The sequence below is a fragment of the Amblyomma maculatum genome, chromosome 3 (genome assembly GCF_055883805.1).
Source record: "Amblyomma maculatum isolate TAMU_Amacu chromosome 3, ASM5588380v1, whole genome shotgun sequence".
NCBI classification, from domain to species: domain Eukaryota; kingdom Metazoa; phylum Arthropoda; class Arachnida; order Ixodida; family Ixodidae; genus Amblyomma; species Amblyomma maculatum.
Genome location: NC_139346.1, coordinates 123,097,545 through 123,115,613, shown reverse-complemented (window position 1 = coordinate 123,115,613; position 18,069 = coordinate 123,097,545). Strand labels below are relative to the sequence as shown.

The 18,069-nt window shown below is 46.7% G+C and overlaps 2 protein-coding genes across 3 annotated transcripts in view; one reads left to right on the top strand and one right to left on the bottom strand.

Moving 5' to 3' along the window:
- Positions 1 to 6,064, bottom strand: part of LOC146195919 (tumor protein p63-regulated gene 1-like protein) — a 34,618-nt gene extending 28,554 nt beyond the window's left edge. For both annotated transcript variants that reach the window (XM_084597960.1, XM_084597959.1), the window contains exons 1-3: positions 5,793 to 6,064; positions 2,113 to 2,246; positions 263 to 354 (exon numbers count right to left, since the gene is read on the bottom strand). In XM_084597960.1, coding sequence (XP_084454086.1) covers positions 263 to 354; positions 2,113 to 2,246; positions 5,793 to 6,018 — 452 coding nt within the window. In that variant the 5' untranslated portion in view covers positions 6,019 to 6,064. The remainder of the gene's footprint in view (positions 1 to 262; positions 355 to 2,112; positions 2,247 to 5,792) is intronic.
- Positions 6,065 to 7,345: 1,281 nt separating this feature from the next.
- On the top strand, positions 7,346 to 8,620 carry LOC146195918 (TNF receptor-associated factor 6-like). The gene has a single exon (XM_084596298.1). It carries the CDS (start codon positions 7,346 to 7,348, stop codon positions 8,618 to 8,620), a length of 1,275 nt encoding a protein of 424 aa, XP_084452424.1.
- Positions 8,621 to 18,069: the final 9,449 nt, after the last annotated feature.

Genomic DNA, 18,069 nt, shown 5'->3' with positions numbered 1-18,069 from the left:
AACGCAAGAAAATGGCTAGGCTATCTAAAGACTGAGCACATATGTGCGCAAGCTTCTGTCAGAAACCCACGTACGGACAGCAACTAAATTTTTTTCATTCTGTGACCTCTGAATGACAGGCCAGAATGCTGTCAAAATTTTTCTTACAGCACTCCCTCCACTTTGCACAACATAATTGCCCCAATTAGCTAATTAACATTCAGCCAAAAGCATTGTCAAGTAGCAGCACGGTGACATAGCAAGCCGCGCTCTTGCCACTTACTCTGTGAGTAGCCAGACGCCCCTCAGCTCACCATCAAGATGTTTCATGAGCACTGGGCTGCACTGCTCTGCCGCCTTCTCCACGGCCCCTTCCTGTTCAAGTGAGAAGCAATGTCACCAACAGAATCAGCATCACCCAGGCACAGAAGTCTACTCTGCTTAAAGGTGCTCCGAGCTGCGGCCACACGACCAAGCTAAGCTGGCCCCGATACCCCTCCACTCCACTAACCTCCGGCGCATATTTTTTCCTCGGGCACCGATTCTGCCGTTTCAAAGAGACATCTCGGTAAGCCTTCTGTCCATTGCACACCGTGCTTATTTATTTCCTCATGAAAACTTTACGCAATGTGTCCTCAAAAAGTAGCAGAGTAGGAGGGCATTCATGTCGGATACATGAGGAGGCAGCATAATCCAGTGTATCGCATTGGAAACTGGTGAAAGTAAGTTTTATTTTTATACCCTACCTTATTTGGCTCTCTAAGCGTGTTATTTCTGCTTCTTAAGTACCTGACATGCAGGTAGAGAAAAGGAAACAGCAATGATGTTTTGAACAACTGCCACTGGCACAGAAAAGATCACTCTAGAAATTCACACTAAGGAAATGAACAGAACCTGCTTTTCTTCGTTTGAAGTGGACTTGTACTCTAAAGTACACCGTAGTAAAAGCTCGTGAATTCAAACTTTACGGGACCGGAAAAAGTTCTAATTATCCGACGTTCAAATTATTGAATGGCTTAAAAAAATCTAATAATAACCATTTCCATTACAGTAAATTTATTGTATTTGTTCACGTAGTGAACCCACTAAAATAATGAACTTAACACCAGCTTTTGCAGCTGACAATATAACAAAAAAAAATCGATAATCGTTATTGGGTCCCTCTGTTTCCCGCCGTCGCAGTCCAGAGCACATTTCTTGGCAGTATGTAAAAATGCTGTGCAGCGATAACGTGCGTGCGTGTATCTGCCGTTAGCGCTGCGGGGAAGGGGGTGCTGCAAATACTGACAAAATCCATTAAACACTTCCCCATACCACTCTTCACGCCATCACAGTAAAAATTATGTGTGTCCTAATAGTCTGTCATTTTGTGCTAAAATCTTCATGCTTCACTGTTCCATTTCAACGATGTTTTTCTTAATTCATTTGATGGTGATGTTACGTACTGAAGTTACCACCCAGAGTAAATTTGACAAAGCGCCTTATATACCTCAAGAGTTTTAGAGATTTCGATGTTCTCAGTCCGAACAAAGGAAAAAAACAAAAACACCAGGTTGAAAGTCATCATGAAAAAAAAGCCAGGCATGTAAAATCACACGTTTAGAGCAAGCATAATGCTATGCATGCGACCCTCTCCCAATGACTTGGAGTCACACGTTAGGTATTATCAGGTATTAATTTTTAGCACAATTAGTGTGTTCTCAACAAAAGTTAAACAACTGATCATTTCCATATACATAAAATGCTGCTCAATGATGAGAGATTAAAATATAGCAACTTTTTATGTGACAGTCCTTTGCGCAAGCATGGACAGAACACCCCAGAAAAGAAGCACAACACATTTGTGTAAGAAACATGGCAGTGAAATTACTTCTTCCTGCTTGAATGATTAGAAAATCAAAGGTAATCTGATCTTTCCTGCGGTTTTTATTTTTGGAGCTCCTTTAAGTACAAACAGTTCCAGAATGGTCGGACTACAAACAGTAAACTCAATTAACATGGTACAAGTCATAAAACCTCTTATACCTGGGTTCACACTAAAACCAAATTAAAGGGTAAAAAATCAAAAGAGCTCTCATTGATGCTGGTATGCAAACCTAACAGTTCCATGCACTACAAACCAACCAGGCTCACCCGCACTGAGAAGTACTCCTTTGTCTCCTCCTCCGATAATTCCCGCGAGAACTGACGCACGATGCTTGAAGCGGCCGACGTGGTGGATGCATTTTCAGCAGGGACAGCAGTGTTACCATCCAGGCTGCTTGCGTCTGGTCAACAAGCAGCAAAAAGAAACTGTCTTGGTGCCTACATCTGTGCATACAGTGTTCTGAAAATATATCTGAACCGTTCTGAAAAATTCTCCAGCCTCAACAGGAGGCTCATTTGTGCTGAAACTGTGCACAAACTTGCGCCTTGTTGAGCCTTTTTTATGTAGCAAGTTTGACCATTGTGTTTACTTAATTTGGCCGCACATGATGAAAAACCAGAGCCGTCTGCAATGAGATTGAAGAATAAAAGATACCAACACCGAGTTTCCAGCAAAAGGCACTTGTAGCACCATTTGGCATCGCTGGAAAAAAGCGCCACGGTTCTGAGCGCCCAGGAAGGGGTTGGCACTTTTCGTAATGATGATGGCGCCACTGCTGCCCTTTACTGGAAAACTGCCGTCTGCGTCTTTTGCTCCTTCAATCTCGTCAGATATTCTGGTTTCTCATCATGTGGGCTGAGCCAGGTAAGCACAACTGTAAGACTTACTACACCACAAAAGGATCAACAATATGCAAGCTTTCTGTACGATTTCACACGCAAATGTGCCTCCAGTTGAGCCGGGAGAATTTTTCAAAACAGTTCCGGTAAAGTTGCAGAACACAATAGGCATTGAGTCCTGCGCTGAGGAAAACAAGGTGGCATGCAGCAACTAATGGCATATTTTTGAACATTCCTAATCAGCACACATTTTGCCAAGTGTTGCAACCTTGGACCCTTAACCATACAAAGCTGACCACAATCAACGCGCTTCAGTTCATATTGAGCACATACACAACAACCTGATACCACACTGCCTGACTCATAGTTGCCAGTACTATGAAAGATTTTGTAGACAATCCCATCATGAACAAAAGCAAAACAGCAACCAATCCGTAAAAAATGAGAACACTTTCAAGCTGAAGTGGGCATTTCTCACTAAGCCTTTGTTTCAAGGGCTTCAACATGATCAGAAGACACGCCTTAATTAATTGCTGCTGCTATTGTCAACGTAAGAAAAACACATGCTCTAACATCATTTTTCACGGATGGCAGTATAACAGTTTTCATTTCTCCAATAGGTTTCACAGAATGCATTGACTTTCATAAGTAATCGCTACCCCGACTGATGGTGCAGGCAGGCACTTTTATGGTGCAGAATGGATCTGCTTGCGATGACAGGCAAGGAGGTGAGTGCACATATGCTCCCCCCCTTCCCCTTTATCTCCTCCTATGCCACATGCACCATAGGTTACAGGCAACCCGACTTCACGCCCTCATTCAATGCCTCTGTAGAATGTACTGAAACAATGATAAGGGTGTGCATGCAGACATAGCCTACTACTATCTCCCATTTAAGTATGCTTTCACAGCTATCGATCATTCCTTCTCCCTCTGCCCTGCTGAATCTTTTAAGGCCCCTGACCGAGCTGCCGCAAAGGCTATTCCCACTGCACTTACGATCAAAGCACCGCACAAACAATGCGCAGCTGCCACATTATCCCTGACTCAAAGGCCGCAAGTCAGGGCAAATATCCAAATTTGCCCTCCGCATTTCGGGAGCCACCTTGCAACAACAAGATCATGCTGACAATCTGACACCCTGCCTTGCGATTACACCAACCAGGCGGGGACGCCTAGCCCGGACATGTAACCGCTTTCTACCCAATACTGACACGCTTTAAGACCCCACATCTCAATCAATGCATCTACCCTCCTCTTCACAAATACCTTTCATCACAGAATGCCTGCATTTTTCTGCTGATTTCAGACTCTCATTTTCCCCAACATCTGCCATCAACACTGCCTCCACCTAACACTATGTATACATGCATGCCCATGGTGTGGCAACACCCCTACCTTTATATCATATGGACATGCATGCATAAGCCGCACCACTTGCAAGCTGCCCAATGTGACCTTGGATGCGGTTGACCAGCACAATCCTGGAAGCCCAAGAGGTGGCCATCACCATCTCCACAGTATCAGCCAGAGCCACAGGGTCATGTAGTGAAGGCTACATCAACTGCTCCAAACACCCTCTTCATCCCTCAACAAATTTTTGTCGCTTCCTTCCTTCTTTAGTGATGAGGCCCATTGTGCATCAAATAATTTCGGTAGAGCACTTCATCTTCCTATCTATTTCTAGCGTTCATAACATACACCTTTGCTGGTAAGTGAAGGCAGGGCAATTATAATTCCTTTAATTCTCTTAGCTCCACCCTACCAAGTATTCTTACTACTTACGACTTAGTCACCGTTTTGCAAGACACCGCACAAACTGGTGCCACAGTTTGAACTACCATCGACAACATGAAGTATGATGTACAAATAAATTTGTACAGTGCATTACTTCCACTTCACAAACCTTGATAATGGAACACTAGACGGAGAATGCTTGCTAGTAGGCCCATTATATGGCCTGAAGTATTTGTAATGCGAAATGAACAAAGATATTGGGAGGAAACACAAGTGCTCACGTGTGTTTTTCGTGCTCTCTCCCTTAGTCTTTATTCCTTTAGTACTGCACAAGTTTCAATAATCATGATGGACCACTTCCCAAGCAGAAGCTTATGCTTCTGTTATAACAGAAGGCCAGGTTTTTATTGTCATAATAGACAATACTGTCAGCTGAACACACAACAAAGAACGTGAGGAATGGTTGCAGGCACACAAACAAACACACACACAGGGCTGCAGATGCTCGTTCTTTGGCCCTGAAAGAAACAGCTGCACATCCGGATACAAACAGGCGCAAGCAAAGGGGGTGTACTACGCTCAACGATCGAGGCCTAAAAGTAAGAATAGCCGCGCACGGCATGAGCAAACCCCGGTGCAGACGAGAGGGCGAACACGCCGACTCGGCGTCTCCGTCAAACAGCGCTGCTTACGACCAACCAACCACCTGCGCGAGCGGCCGCCTCAGCGCGAATGCAGCGGAACGGAACAGGAGACTCTGACAGTGCGGCGCAGTAAACGCTGACGATTAAGTTAACGACAACGAGAGCAACAAAAAACAGGATCGAAGTTGGGAACAATAGGTTTCTTCGAATTCTCGAAATCACGACCGTTCATGCAACCAAGAATTGAGAACGGGTTTCATTTTGACGCATGCTCCTGGTAAACGGGAACGGTGAGCTAAAGAGGCAGCGGAATACATGGGTGGACGGCAGATGTGCGGACGAGGTAGAAACGATGAGTGGTTCAAACGGGAGGAAACAGCAGAAGGTGTCGACGGTCACGGTGCTCGGAGATCTCGGCCATGAAACGGCAAATGAGCGATCAGGAGTGAAAAACTTTTGCCTCCCAGCTGAATTCGTCCTCACGGCCAAAAAGCGCGACAGACTAGTTGCTGCGAGCAGCTAGTCAAAGAGCGTTTACGAAGCACTAAACTCAGTAGATTAAAACAAAATGCTTATAACAAAGTACGCGCTTCTAATTGCGGTTGGGGATGCGCGGTAAAAGTAGGCAAAGCAGGCAAGCCTCTAAATCACCGATTGCAAAGCTGTTAGCGAGATTCGTTAACTAGTTAGATCTTAACAGACACGAAGTAGTGAAATCGTACACACCTCCGAGGCAGCGATTGGAAACCAGGCACGAGACGTCGGCATCGCGTTGCTGAGCCGCTGGCTGGCTCGGAGATGTGGCCTCTGTTGTCTCCTGACTGAGTGAAAGCGTCATGCCTCTGAAGTCAGCTTCAGGGTAGTCTTCGAGACGCTCTACGTCGCTAAGGTCGCTTGGACTGGGAACAGTATTTGCATTTCTGCTAAATTTCGGCAATCCTAGCCCAGCCATTGCGTGCAGACGGGTCCCTATGTTTGTCGGCTAGTGGCATGGCTAGTCGGCTGGAATCGGATTGGATCGGCTACTAACGAACTTCACAAAGAAGTTATCCCGTCTGCTTTCGCTTTTGGTAAAACTTTTTTGATGCATTTGTGGTATTGTCCAAAAAATTTGATGAACAATACGTTTTTTTACAGTGAATGAAAACGGACGTTGAAACGTTATTCAAAGATGAAACCGAAAAACAGTGCTTCACTTTCGGTTTCTGTTTTGCTGAAATAAGTAATATCTCTGTTACACGGTCACTTTCGATCCTCATTGAACTCGATCTGCATTGAGATTTTCAAGAAGGATTGAAGTGTCCCGTGCTACACGGGCGTTTTCAGTGAGCATTGAGAAACTTTCCTCATGTGCGCTTTAGAGCTCACTGAGGACGAAGGTGTCGATGACCGCTTTCGAGTGTGCTTGAAATCTCAAGATCGATTGAGGAAGCAGCTTGAAGTCAAGCAGGCTCGAGCTCGATTGCACTTGAAAGTTGCCGTGTGACAACCTCGATCTGCATTCAACGCAATGCAGATCGAGTTCAATGAGGATCGAAACTGTCCTTATGACAAGGGTATTATATCGATGTAATCTGACAGTAGCTACACTTTTGGTTTCGTTTATATGGCCTGAATATAAATCATTGTTAATTGATGTGCGCACAACATTAAATAATTTTTAGTGCAAATAATCAGTTGGCGACTTCGTATGACAGTCGCTAGCCAGCAGCAGAGCAGGCGAGACATCGCCTTTCTAACCTTCCTTTTCTAAGAAACTCACATAGACGATGGCGCGATCTTCTTTCTTCGTAATATTGAGAAACTATATAATTGTAAGCAAGCAGCAAAGAAAGAATCAGTCGCTATTGCGCGCCATCAATTTTTGTGTGCCGCAGTACAACGTGTGCACTCAACACAATAGAGAAGAAAAATGAAACACGTGGGTGAAGATGATACGCGAATAATACGTGATGTAGAATTAGCTTTGAAATGAGCGCGTAACCTGCTTATTTAGTGGAAGACTGCAGATACGGTAAGAGTAGCTGAGTGCGCCAGATCTAATTAGCATATGCAAAAAGGAAGAAGTATGGCACAGCGCTGAGGAAGAGGAAGCGCAAGGTGAAACACGCGCTTTGACGAAGCTGCGCTGGCGCCCTAGAACGTGCCCTGCTCGCGACGTTCGAACGCACCCCATAAGCCTACGCAACGTTTGCAGTTCCTTCGTCGACTAGGCGGGCTGTGTCTTGGAAAGCAGAAGGCAAGCAGGCAGTCGCACGTCCGCGGGACGCCACGCACCCATGTCCACCAGTCAGTACTACTTGACGGGCTTCCCCTTCATCGGGGAGTACACGAGCATCGAGTTTCAGCAGGAGGTGCCGATCTACCGCATCTGCTCGCTGTGCGGTACCATACCCTCCGAGCTCTACCTGACCAAGTGCTCGCACTTCTTCTGCCCCAAATGCTTCGGTAAGCTGCGTGACGAGGACACCTTCGTCTGCCCGATTGACAATGCGCGCAGCCTCCAGGATCAGGTGTACCACGACACGACATCTGCGAACATCCTGCAGAGCTTTCGTGTCGCCTGCCCGAACAAGACCAAAGGCTGCGACCACGCTGGGCCACTCAGTGGCCTCAAGGAGCACGTGAGTGTGTGCGGCCACCACGCAATACAGTGCGTCGCTTGTATGAAAGAACTAAAGCGCCAGGACCTGGCGATCCATCTTAAGACTGAGTGCCCGCGGAACATGCCGCCGCAGCAGACAGGGCCAGTCCCTCAGCAGGAAGCCGGTGAAGGCTCGGCTATGGCTAACTTTGTTCGTGCCGATGACGGCGGCCTCCTCTACACCAACGCCGAGGCCTGTCAGATACGGGAGGTACGCGAGAAGTTGGACGACGTGTGCCGTGAGGTGAAGTCGCTCAAGGAGAATTTCGCAGAGTTCGAAGCCATCCGTACCACGGTGAACGCCGTCCAGGAGACCGTCAAGAATGAGATGAAGAAAATGCGTGACGACTCAGCGGTGGCCAACAAGCGGATTGTCACAAAGATCGAGAAGATCCAAAGCTATCTGAAAGGCCGCATAGACAGCATCGAGGACCGCTTTCGCTCGAGCAAGTTCGTCTGGCAAGTGAAGAACTTCTCCAAGCTCAAGGAACAGGTTCTGGAGGGAAAGGCCAAATCTTTCTTCAGCGACGACTTCTACGTTGGCATCCAAGGCTACAAGATGTACCTGGGTGGTCACTTTGCTGAGAAGGATGACAAGGGAAAGACCTGCTTGAGCCTGTACGTCTACATCACCAAGGGTCCATATGATCCTACGCTTGAGTGGCCCTACAAGAGGCGCAGCACTTTTGTCATCGTCGACCAAAAGAACAACACGTACCACAAGATAGCCGAGATCGTGCCCGAGGAACTTGGCCCAGATCTTGAGCACTGCTTTCAGCGGCCCAAAGACGGTGAGAACGAGGGAATCGGCTATACAGCCATCATGAGTCTGGACGACATCGAGAACCCGGAGAACGGATACGTGGTCAACGACTCATTCGTCATCAACTTCATCACATGCGAAGTGTAAGGCCTCCAAAGATAATGACAGATGCATGCACGTGGCACCGAAGCACACTTCGAAATGAGCGGCCAAGCACGCACGTCAGCCGTAGGCATTGAGTTTCACGAAGAATATTTGGACGGCGCTGATGTCTTCACGAAACTTTGTGCTTGCAGGCTGCGTTCATGATTGGAAATGGGGACCGGTGCAACGACGGGAATGAGAACTGTGCACTGTCACGCGTGGCAGTCGGCTGCGCCATTTTTTTTTTTTCACTTTTTATCAGGCAAAAGAATCATACGGGACAGGGACTCTTGCTCTTATTTTTTTGCTGTAATGTTTGTTTTCTAAAGACAATAAAGGTTTCACCCCCAAAAAGATACGCTACTGCTCTCAGTTTTCCCCTCCTGACTAGCCACATGTCATAATTTTTACGCTTTCTAGCATGTATCCTACCATTAGATGCAGAGAAGTATACACCAAGATAAACTCTTGACTCTGACAGCCCGTGGCTCTCTTTTGAGGCAGAAACATTGTACTAATCGCCACCATCACCATCCAGCCTGACAATATTCACTGCCTATCAAAGGCCTCTCATTTCTCCAATTAACTCGGTCCTCTGCCAGCTGTATCCACTTTATCCTAACAAACTTCCTAATATTATCCCCCTTCCTAACTTCCGTCCGCCCTTTCTACGCTTGCCTTCCTTTGTAATCCAACTTGCTACCTTCAGCGGCAATCGGTCATCCTCCCCTCGCACTACATATCCTGGCCCATGCCCATTTTTTTCGCGATTTTGATTGGAGTGCCATGAACTCTTTTTTTTTTTCCTTGTTGATCCCGATCTGCACGCTTCCTGTGTCTTAATGTTACACCTACCATTTTCCATGCCATAGCACTCTCAGGACTACGAGTCCTCAATACGCTCTGTTTGTTACCTCCATGTTTCTGTCAGAACCGGTATATCCTTTCCTCTTGAGGTATGTTGCTAACCTGCCATTTATGATCTTATATTTCTGATAATATTGGCGGATTTAAAACGCACCCTGCGCGCACCTATACATTCTGGAAATGAAACTTTCCGTGGGAAAGTATATTTGTAACTTTCTCGCATTTTTTTTTTTCGGCACGGCAGGCACCAGCGTTTCCCTAAAGTCATCCCTGCAATAAAGGATGAGCCTCGGCGGCGAAACTTCAAGTCCGCTGCGCTATGCAGTGACCGCTTCAGAAACTCTATGTAGCTTTTCTTTACGACCTTAGGCTGCCGCATATATACGATCTGCACATCGTGGCCACAATACCCAAAAGCTATATTCTCGAGTCTTCTGGGTTTTTCGACTAAACCAGCGGTTTATGCGTGCCAAAGGAAAATGCGCGTGCGTGCCTCGGCCGATGAGAGTAATAAACGCAACGCAGCAGTAAAACATCGAAGGCTTCCGTCTTATATAGTCTATCCGAGTGGAAGAAACTATACTGTTCGATCGAGTGCCCACAGGTTCCGCCGACACCCCTTTGATCCCGCCAAACCAAATTCTGAGAAAGCTGCTCCAGCGTGTCAGGTTGCGTGATTAGCAATTAAAAAATGCTTACAAACGTTGAGGTGCTGGCTAGATTATTGTTCATGTTGGACGAAGCAGCACAAATGACAAAAACGCAGCGCTGTGTTTGTGTCTTCTTCTTTGTCCTTCTTCTTTTGCGCTGTTTCATAAAAAAAAAAAAAAGATGCACGTTATTAGGGTTGTTGTTATCCGAGACGAAAAATCGTGCAAATCCTAAGTCATACCCCTTTTCACGTCCTTCTTAACCATGGAAGAAGAATGCATTAGAAAGAAGCATCACGTGGTTATATACGTGTAATGTTTTGGAGTCCAAGATGATAGTAAGGATGAGAGAAGAGTCAATAAAACTTCGTAGCAAGAATTCATCTTCTGTCGTTATTTTAACCCGTTGCTCTGCTGACTCCCGATTGAGACTTAGCCTTATCCAACGCCATTCAGCATAACAGCAAAACGCCCGATGTTTATAATTGTGTCAGAGAGGCGGTGCCATGTCTTCAACGCAAATTGGGCTTTGACCTTAACTATATAGTGACCGTGCCTTGTCGCCCCAATCAGACGAGGTTGCCTGTGCATGGACACCTCCTGATTTCTCTCTCTTTTAGTCATTTTGTAGGCAGTTTTTTTTTTTGTTTTCTGGAGTTTTCTAATTTTTATTCCAATAGCGATACTGCACCAGGTCATCGCGTAGTCCCGGCGGAGGCCACGTTTGAAGCAGAAGAAGAACGCTCGGTCACCGGCAGCTTTCGCTCCACATTCGGTACAGCAGCATTGAACCCTTCTCATTTATATGTGGGCTGGTAGCTTACGCTCTCGCCTCATACTCTTAAAGGATGAGCTCCCCAATAAGGTAGCATCTTACACTGATCGGGCGTGATAGGGGAATATAGTAGCACGCAAAAGAAGCTTCCGCCGTTGCTATCGCAATTCAACAAGAGTTAACCAGAGTTAAACCACAACTAATTTTTATTATATGCCAGCTTGTCATTCCAATGAGACACATGCGCTTATCTGTCTTGACTTGTCTCGGCTAACTCAGCTATGCGGCCCACCGTCCTGGTCTTCAATCGGCACGCGCACGAGTGCACGTACCCCAACAAACGTCTCCCCGACACAACGACACCTTTACGCCTTTTCGCCGACGTTCTGGACATATTTTAATGATGACATGATGACAGATCAACTTGGCATGCTTCGTTTAGTTTCAACTTACCATGAGCCGCAAGCGTAGCAAAGGGTGGGACAGAGCCCCGAGGGGGAGAGGTGAAGTCCAATGCGAGCTTGCTCGAGGAACCTGTAAGAGCAGCCATCGGAGCCCCTGGGTTCGGCGAAATCCTGTTTGATTGGTTTGGTTTGGTTTGAGGGGTTTAACGTCCCAAAGCAACTAAAACTACGAGAGACGCCGTAGTGGAGGACTCCGGAAATTTCGACCACCTGGGGTTCTTTAACGTGCACTGACATCGCACAGCACACGGGCGCCTTGCTTTTCACCTCCATTGAAAAGTTGCCGCCGAGGCCGGGATTCGATCCCGCAACTTTGGGAACAGTAGTCGAGCGCCGTAACCACTGCGCCACCCCGGCGGGGTGAAATCCTGTTTGAGAACCGCTGCTAAAGACTACACCATGATCTTGAAACAGCCAGCGGACATATATTCATAAAATGTAGTCTTTCAAAAGTTAGACCAGAGAGGATCTGCTTCTGAGCCGCGTAGAAGAGCAGCAAGTTGGGCAAGGTGGTTTACATTCATGGCTGAAAAAAAGCGTGAACTAGACACAAGGACGGAGAAAGAACGGCAAGGATAGGCGCAAGGATAGCGCCTGTCCTTGACGTTCCGTCTCTGTCCTTGTTTCTAGTTCGCACTTTTTTCAGCTCTGAATCGCGTAGTGACGCTCATTCAGCATTCACGGTAAAGTTCTTCCCATTAGATAGGGCAGGACAAAAAATCCCATTTTCGGGAGATGGGAATAATGGAAAGTTCATAAGGAACCGCATGGTGTGTATACGAAACGAACTTCCTATGCTCTAAACTTTTGACAAAGACTCTATGCAAATATGACGTACATATGATACGAACATGCCATACGGTCATGCATGTGGTTTAGAAGATCAAGTCTCATTTATGGGGGTTATTCTCTCAAGAATGCGCCACGGGAGAGCTAGACGCTACAGTTGCCTTCTAGCCCCGGCGTGCCAGCCATAACATACAGTGCTGTGACCCCCATCCAGCCCGCGGTGCAAGAAGTCGCCACTGCGGCGGGTTCGGACCAGAGGAGACAAACACCGAGTTACGTATTCGAACAGTGTTTATTATGCTCGAGTACACGGCAAAGACGCAACACTCAAATACAACCGCCATAGCGAGCGAACGTGCCCCGCTCGGATACGGGGGTGAAATAACCCACATAATGGGTAAGCACACGCAAGGAGGCGAAAAATTGTTCTGCTCACCTGGCATCACTGATCTCAGAGACCATCGCGGTAGGTGCGTACGAGTACCGGGCGATGAGGGTGAAGGCGGCGGTCTTCCCGGCGGAAATCATGAACCGTGCGCGTGCGCCCTCAACCGCCGAAGAACCTCCGAGCGCGCTCCTCGACTCGGACCGGGGAGAGAAGTCCCGGTTATGCCGGCAGGAGATAAGGAAACCCACGTGGTGTCGCCGCGGGAGGCTGGGAGGATGTGAGGGCTGGTCAGTGTGCCCTTTCCTCACGGTTCTCCCTAACAGCGCGCGTAACCCCGCGCGTTAATTACGCGCGGTCATTATAATAGGGGCAGGGGATTGTAAATCCCCCCCCCCCCCAAATTACGTCTATAACATTTTTATGGCAAGAATCGTACACTGGACTTGTTATATTACAGCGCAAGCTATACTGCTGGCCCCATCCCACGTGATTCATCTGCGCAAGCTTGGTACTGCGTATGCTGAAGTTTAATCTGCGCCAGAAAAGCGTTACCGTGACTGTGTTTTGAACCCGCGCCAGAAATAATATAACAGATAAGCTTCCCTAGCCCAGGAACTAGATCGCTATGTTATCGCTGCAGCCTATGAGCCTCGTTTACAACTGAATAACATGCTCGCGTTGTGAAGTAAGCATCATCGTCTTCGTGAAGCTCCATCTGCGCCGATCCTTCTTTGAACATATGTAAGTGAGTCATACACATACGCCATCTGGACTAAAGCGAGATGAGGCAGTCGTGCAGTACAGCCTACCGAGACCACCGAACAACGAGAAGCCAGATAAGCCCATTGTCGAGAAGCTTACTGAGCGAAGAAGCGTGGTTTACGCTCGTGAATCTTGGTTCAAGGATACTTTGAACCTTGATAGTTTTCCGCCTATTGGAGATGGATGCAACAGCGTCCGCTCGTCTGCATTTCTCGTCTGTGTCATCAGATCGGAATAAATGCTGTCTAACGCGCCAGAGCCACTATATAGTCTAAACATAAAGGGCACCAGGTTTGGAGAATACAAGATAGCGAAAATGATTCTTTGGATGGATGTAAGCTGTACATGCTGGTGTACGAAAGCTTGCTTGGACTATAGTTTTTATTGAGTATTGTATATTCTGTTGTTGGACATGGCCGCCATGAAAGGGTGTTACACTATTAACATTTTAACTATATTAATTGCTACAGTGAACCAGGGGAATATACTTGTTTGGGTCAGAGTTGTGTCCAATTTATACAATGTTGCTAGATTTCTGGGGTTACTCTTAATGAACATACATAGAATTCTGATGCTGTTTCCTTCTTTGGTGGGTAGTCCTTTGAGGTCTACCCTGATTGGAGGAGGCTGAGGCCTTTCCTTTCAATTAGGGCCTTCTAAGATTACATGAAGTTCAGATTTGAGGTGCGAGCATACATAAGTCATAAGTATATAAGTAAGAATATAGATACATCGAGAGCATAAGTCGCGATGGGGTCGACTTCTTCCAGAAGCACACTTTCTATTTAGGCATCACTTCCCCTGTTCACCCACAATGTTCGCATAAAAAGTATGCTTTAGTCCTTCGATGGCGACGATTCTGGGGGCAGTGTTATGAATTCAATGTTGAAGTGGACGGCGACACAACAGAGCCCTGCGGTGGTCCCCTTCCGCCCAGAGATATGGAGTCTGATTTGACCGCGCCGAGAGTGAGCTTCACCATCCTGTTCGAAAGGAAGAACCAAATGTACCCGATGACTCTCCCTCTAGGATTCAATAGCGAGAGTTTTTCTAATATCTGATCGTCCGAGACATTATCGAAGGCTTCACAAAGGTCAAATCAGAGTATGCCTTCGTCCCATGACAGACCCTGCGATCCAGAATGTCCCTCGACAGCTGGATCATGACATCCTGAATCGAGACGTTGGGTCTGGATCCTACCATGGTTGGGGGATGACGCCATTGTCTTCGATAAAATTTTGAAGCCTGTTAGGAACAACGCGCTTCATTAGTTTGCCTAGGCATGACTTTAACGTTATTGGTATCAGGTTTTCTATGTTACGCTTAATCCTTCCCTGGTTTTGGTATGAATGTCATTTGGTCGTGTTTCCATGCCTGTGGTGCTTCTCCTTTCCTCTGGTAGGTCTTCATGACGTCCGTTAGGGAGATACTGAACCGATGTCTAGGTTCCCGAGGGCTTTGTTCGAGAGCCGTTCGGTCCGGCCGCCGAGGTCATCCGGAGTTGTCCTATTGCGTGCCATACGTCTCCTCTTCCGTTAAGTCCTAATACAATGATCGTTGCCGAGTACTTCATACATTGGGAGTGGGCTAGTTGTAGGTATCGTGTTGAGGTACATTTGGCGTAGTTAATCTAGAAGGTCCGTGTCCATACCTTCATATTTGTGTCTAATTTGCGCGAGATGATCCCGCGCAGCGGATTCTGTCTGCGTTAGTCGAGCAGGGGTCAGAGCAAGAGCCAGGTTTTCTTACTGTCGCGCTGTCGATCCATTCATTCGCTTATTCGTCCGCGTTGTTGTCTCTCCAGGTCACTGACTTGCGCTTCGATCTACCTCTTTAGTTGTGCAATGCGTCGCTGCAGCTTTCTGTTGAATCGCTGCTTTTTCCAAAGGCGTAGCAAACTAGTAGCGTGAGCCTGCCGCATGTGCAGTAGCCTCGCGTTCGTGTTTGTGTTGCCCTGATCTGCGGCTTGTGTTCGGCTGTAGTGCTGTGAACGTCATTGCCCGAGCAGCCGAAAATGTTGTCAAAACGTTGCCTAAATATCTTCAAATGTCAGTCCGCAACATTGCTTATATGTTTCAAATCTCACTTTTTTGATCAACATGCAACGTTTAATACACACTAACGTTACTGCCACGTTCTGGCAACGTTTACCTGACACTGGGCAACGTTTATACATTATCCTGACGTACTGAGAAGAACAAAATTATCATGCGGTTTAATATTTGTGTGAGCAGTTGGACGAAACACATACAGGTCCTTACATGCGCAAAAATTTGGGACCCTCTGCCAAGGTGAAGCATATATGCATAGTGATCGACTTTCTAGGGCACCATAGATTGTAAGATATTTTGACAGGACCTGTAATTTTTATGCAAACATCCGAACGGTGGCCAGGTCATATATATCAGTCAGACAAGAAGCACTCCGCACAAGAGATGGTTATGGTTATGCTGCGCATGCAACCATAACAACTTTCAAAAGAGTCATATCCCCTGCATGATGCCACTCTGTTTTAGAATCAGTGAAACTCTCACGTTAAGAGAAAGTACTCCTATGTTTCCGAGCATTGCAACGGCAAAAATAAAAAAAATACACGAGTGCAGGATCATGTTATTAATAATTTATTTTGAAAGGTCTGCTCTGTCATCTTGGTGGGAGCCTTGTCTACTTATGTCACAAAATTTCTGTTCACTAATGTTGCCTGTAGGTGTAACTGAAGAACGTTGGTTTATCATATGCCCATAAACGTTGCTGCGAGGTAATTCTCAGTCATCGTGGAAATATTTCTCAGGCAGCATAACAAGCAACGTTTCATTTGGTTGTTCAACTTTGCATGAATGTTGCTACTTTCAGGCAGTCTTGCGACAACGTTATGCGCTAGCTGCAATTGCATTCCAGTGCGCTGACTCTTTCAAGTCCGTGATGTTCGAGGGGGTAGTTTGGTCGCTTAGTTGTGTGAATTTATTACAGTGCATAATTACGGATTCTATCGTCAGGGGTTTTGTGGCGTGCTGTTGGACTTGATGAATAGTATGTAGTGGTCACTACCTGCCTATAGCGAGTGTCCTGTGCTATTCTAGCGGGCGTCACGAATGTCTTTGCTTAGCGTAAGATCAGGCAAGGTGTCCGCAATTATGCTGTTACCTATCCTAGTAACTTCCTGTGGATATTTCAGTGTGAAGAACTCCAAGAAATCCCATTCCCGTGCTGCTTCCCAAACTCTGGTACTTATAGGCGTAGTTTTGTTGTCCTCATGCTGCGTGACGTGCATTAAAATCGCCTACCACTATCAAATAAGTCCTCGCTGGCGCTTTAGGACTTTCTCACGCAGACGCGGCCGATATACCTGTGCCTGCGTCTTTAGGTGAGCTGTACAAATTTAGGACGATAAATTTTGTGTGTCCTTCTTTTCCTGAGGACAATTGCTAGCAAAGTGTAATTGATGTCCATGTGATCGAATATGTGTTGTATGACGATCATGTTTCGCCGATTGAAAATCTCTGCAGGCTTGCTACAAAGGCCAAGTGAATTTACTCGTCCAATATTCTCTTGAGGTGCTATGACATCTGGTTTGCTAGATGGACCTTTGAATGTGGAGCAGCAGGTTACCCTGCTTGCCGTGGAACGTCCTGAAGTTGCACTGCCATATTTTAATTTCTTATCGAGATTTCAACCGCCATATATCCTGTGGCGCAGTCACTTCTACTTGCGCTAAGCACGTTAGTGGGTAGATGCGCTTTAGGACTCGCCCTATGTTTTGATGCAGTAACATGGTTCCCATGCGCATCTTTCGAGGTTTTCTGTTCTTTTCATTATGTAAGCTAACAGCTGTTCGTTGTCCTCTCCAGCTACTTTTCTAGAGGAATGTAAGGCGTCGTAATGGCGGCTGCGCATCTGTGCGCAGGTACCTGTCTCGGAAGCGGGGCGAACGCTTGGTCTATTCTTTCCTTGATACACACTCTGCGCTTTAGGCTGGATGGTGCGGTCGAGGTCGCAGTGTATGGTTTCCCGGCTCGGTGTCCAGGCTTCACGTTCATGCCTTTGCTCGGCTGTCGCTCGAAGTGGATTTCACACTTCTTCAAATCCTCGATGTGTTGACCTCTACAGACTATACACCCTGGCTTGTAATCCAGTTGCTGTTTCGGCGAATGCTGCGTTCCGCATTTTCTACAGAGGCTTTTCCTCTTCTTGATGCTGACGTCAATATTGTGTCTGGCCTTCCAGCAGTTGAAGCACGCTTCGACCTATAGTTCATAAATGGTTCGCATGGGTAAAGTACCGAAGTGAACCGCATTCCCGCGGATACCTGCTTTATGCGTGTAAAGATCACCACAACAGATCTTGATTTTTCTGTACGTCTGGCGTCGGCGATCACGTGATGCGGATTCAATCTCCGGATGCTCTCGACAACCTGATATTGCTTCTGTCCATCTAGCGCACCGCATAGAACGTATTTGACGGAGTTGTCTGGTGCCGCGATGTACGCATTAACGCGTATTTATTTATTTATTTATGGCGCTGAGTTTGCCACACGGCATAAAAGGTGGTGGTAGAGTCACAGAAATGTGTGGAGTGCAGTCATGTGCAAGAAGTCACATAAACTGCGTGCATAAATGTTCTTTGTTATCCATAAGTGGAAATGAGAGTCATTAGTCGGTGAAAGTCCAGCTTTTTGTAGAATGGCCTTGCGCATATGCGAAGTTCCTGGGCATGTCCATATTAGATGCCGTTGGTCTGGCCTTCTATCGTCTGGTCTT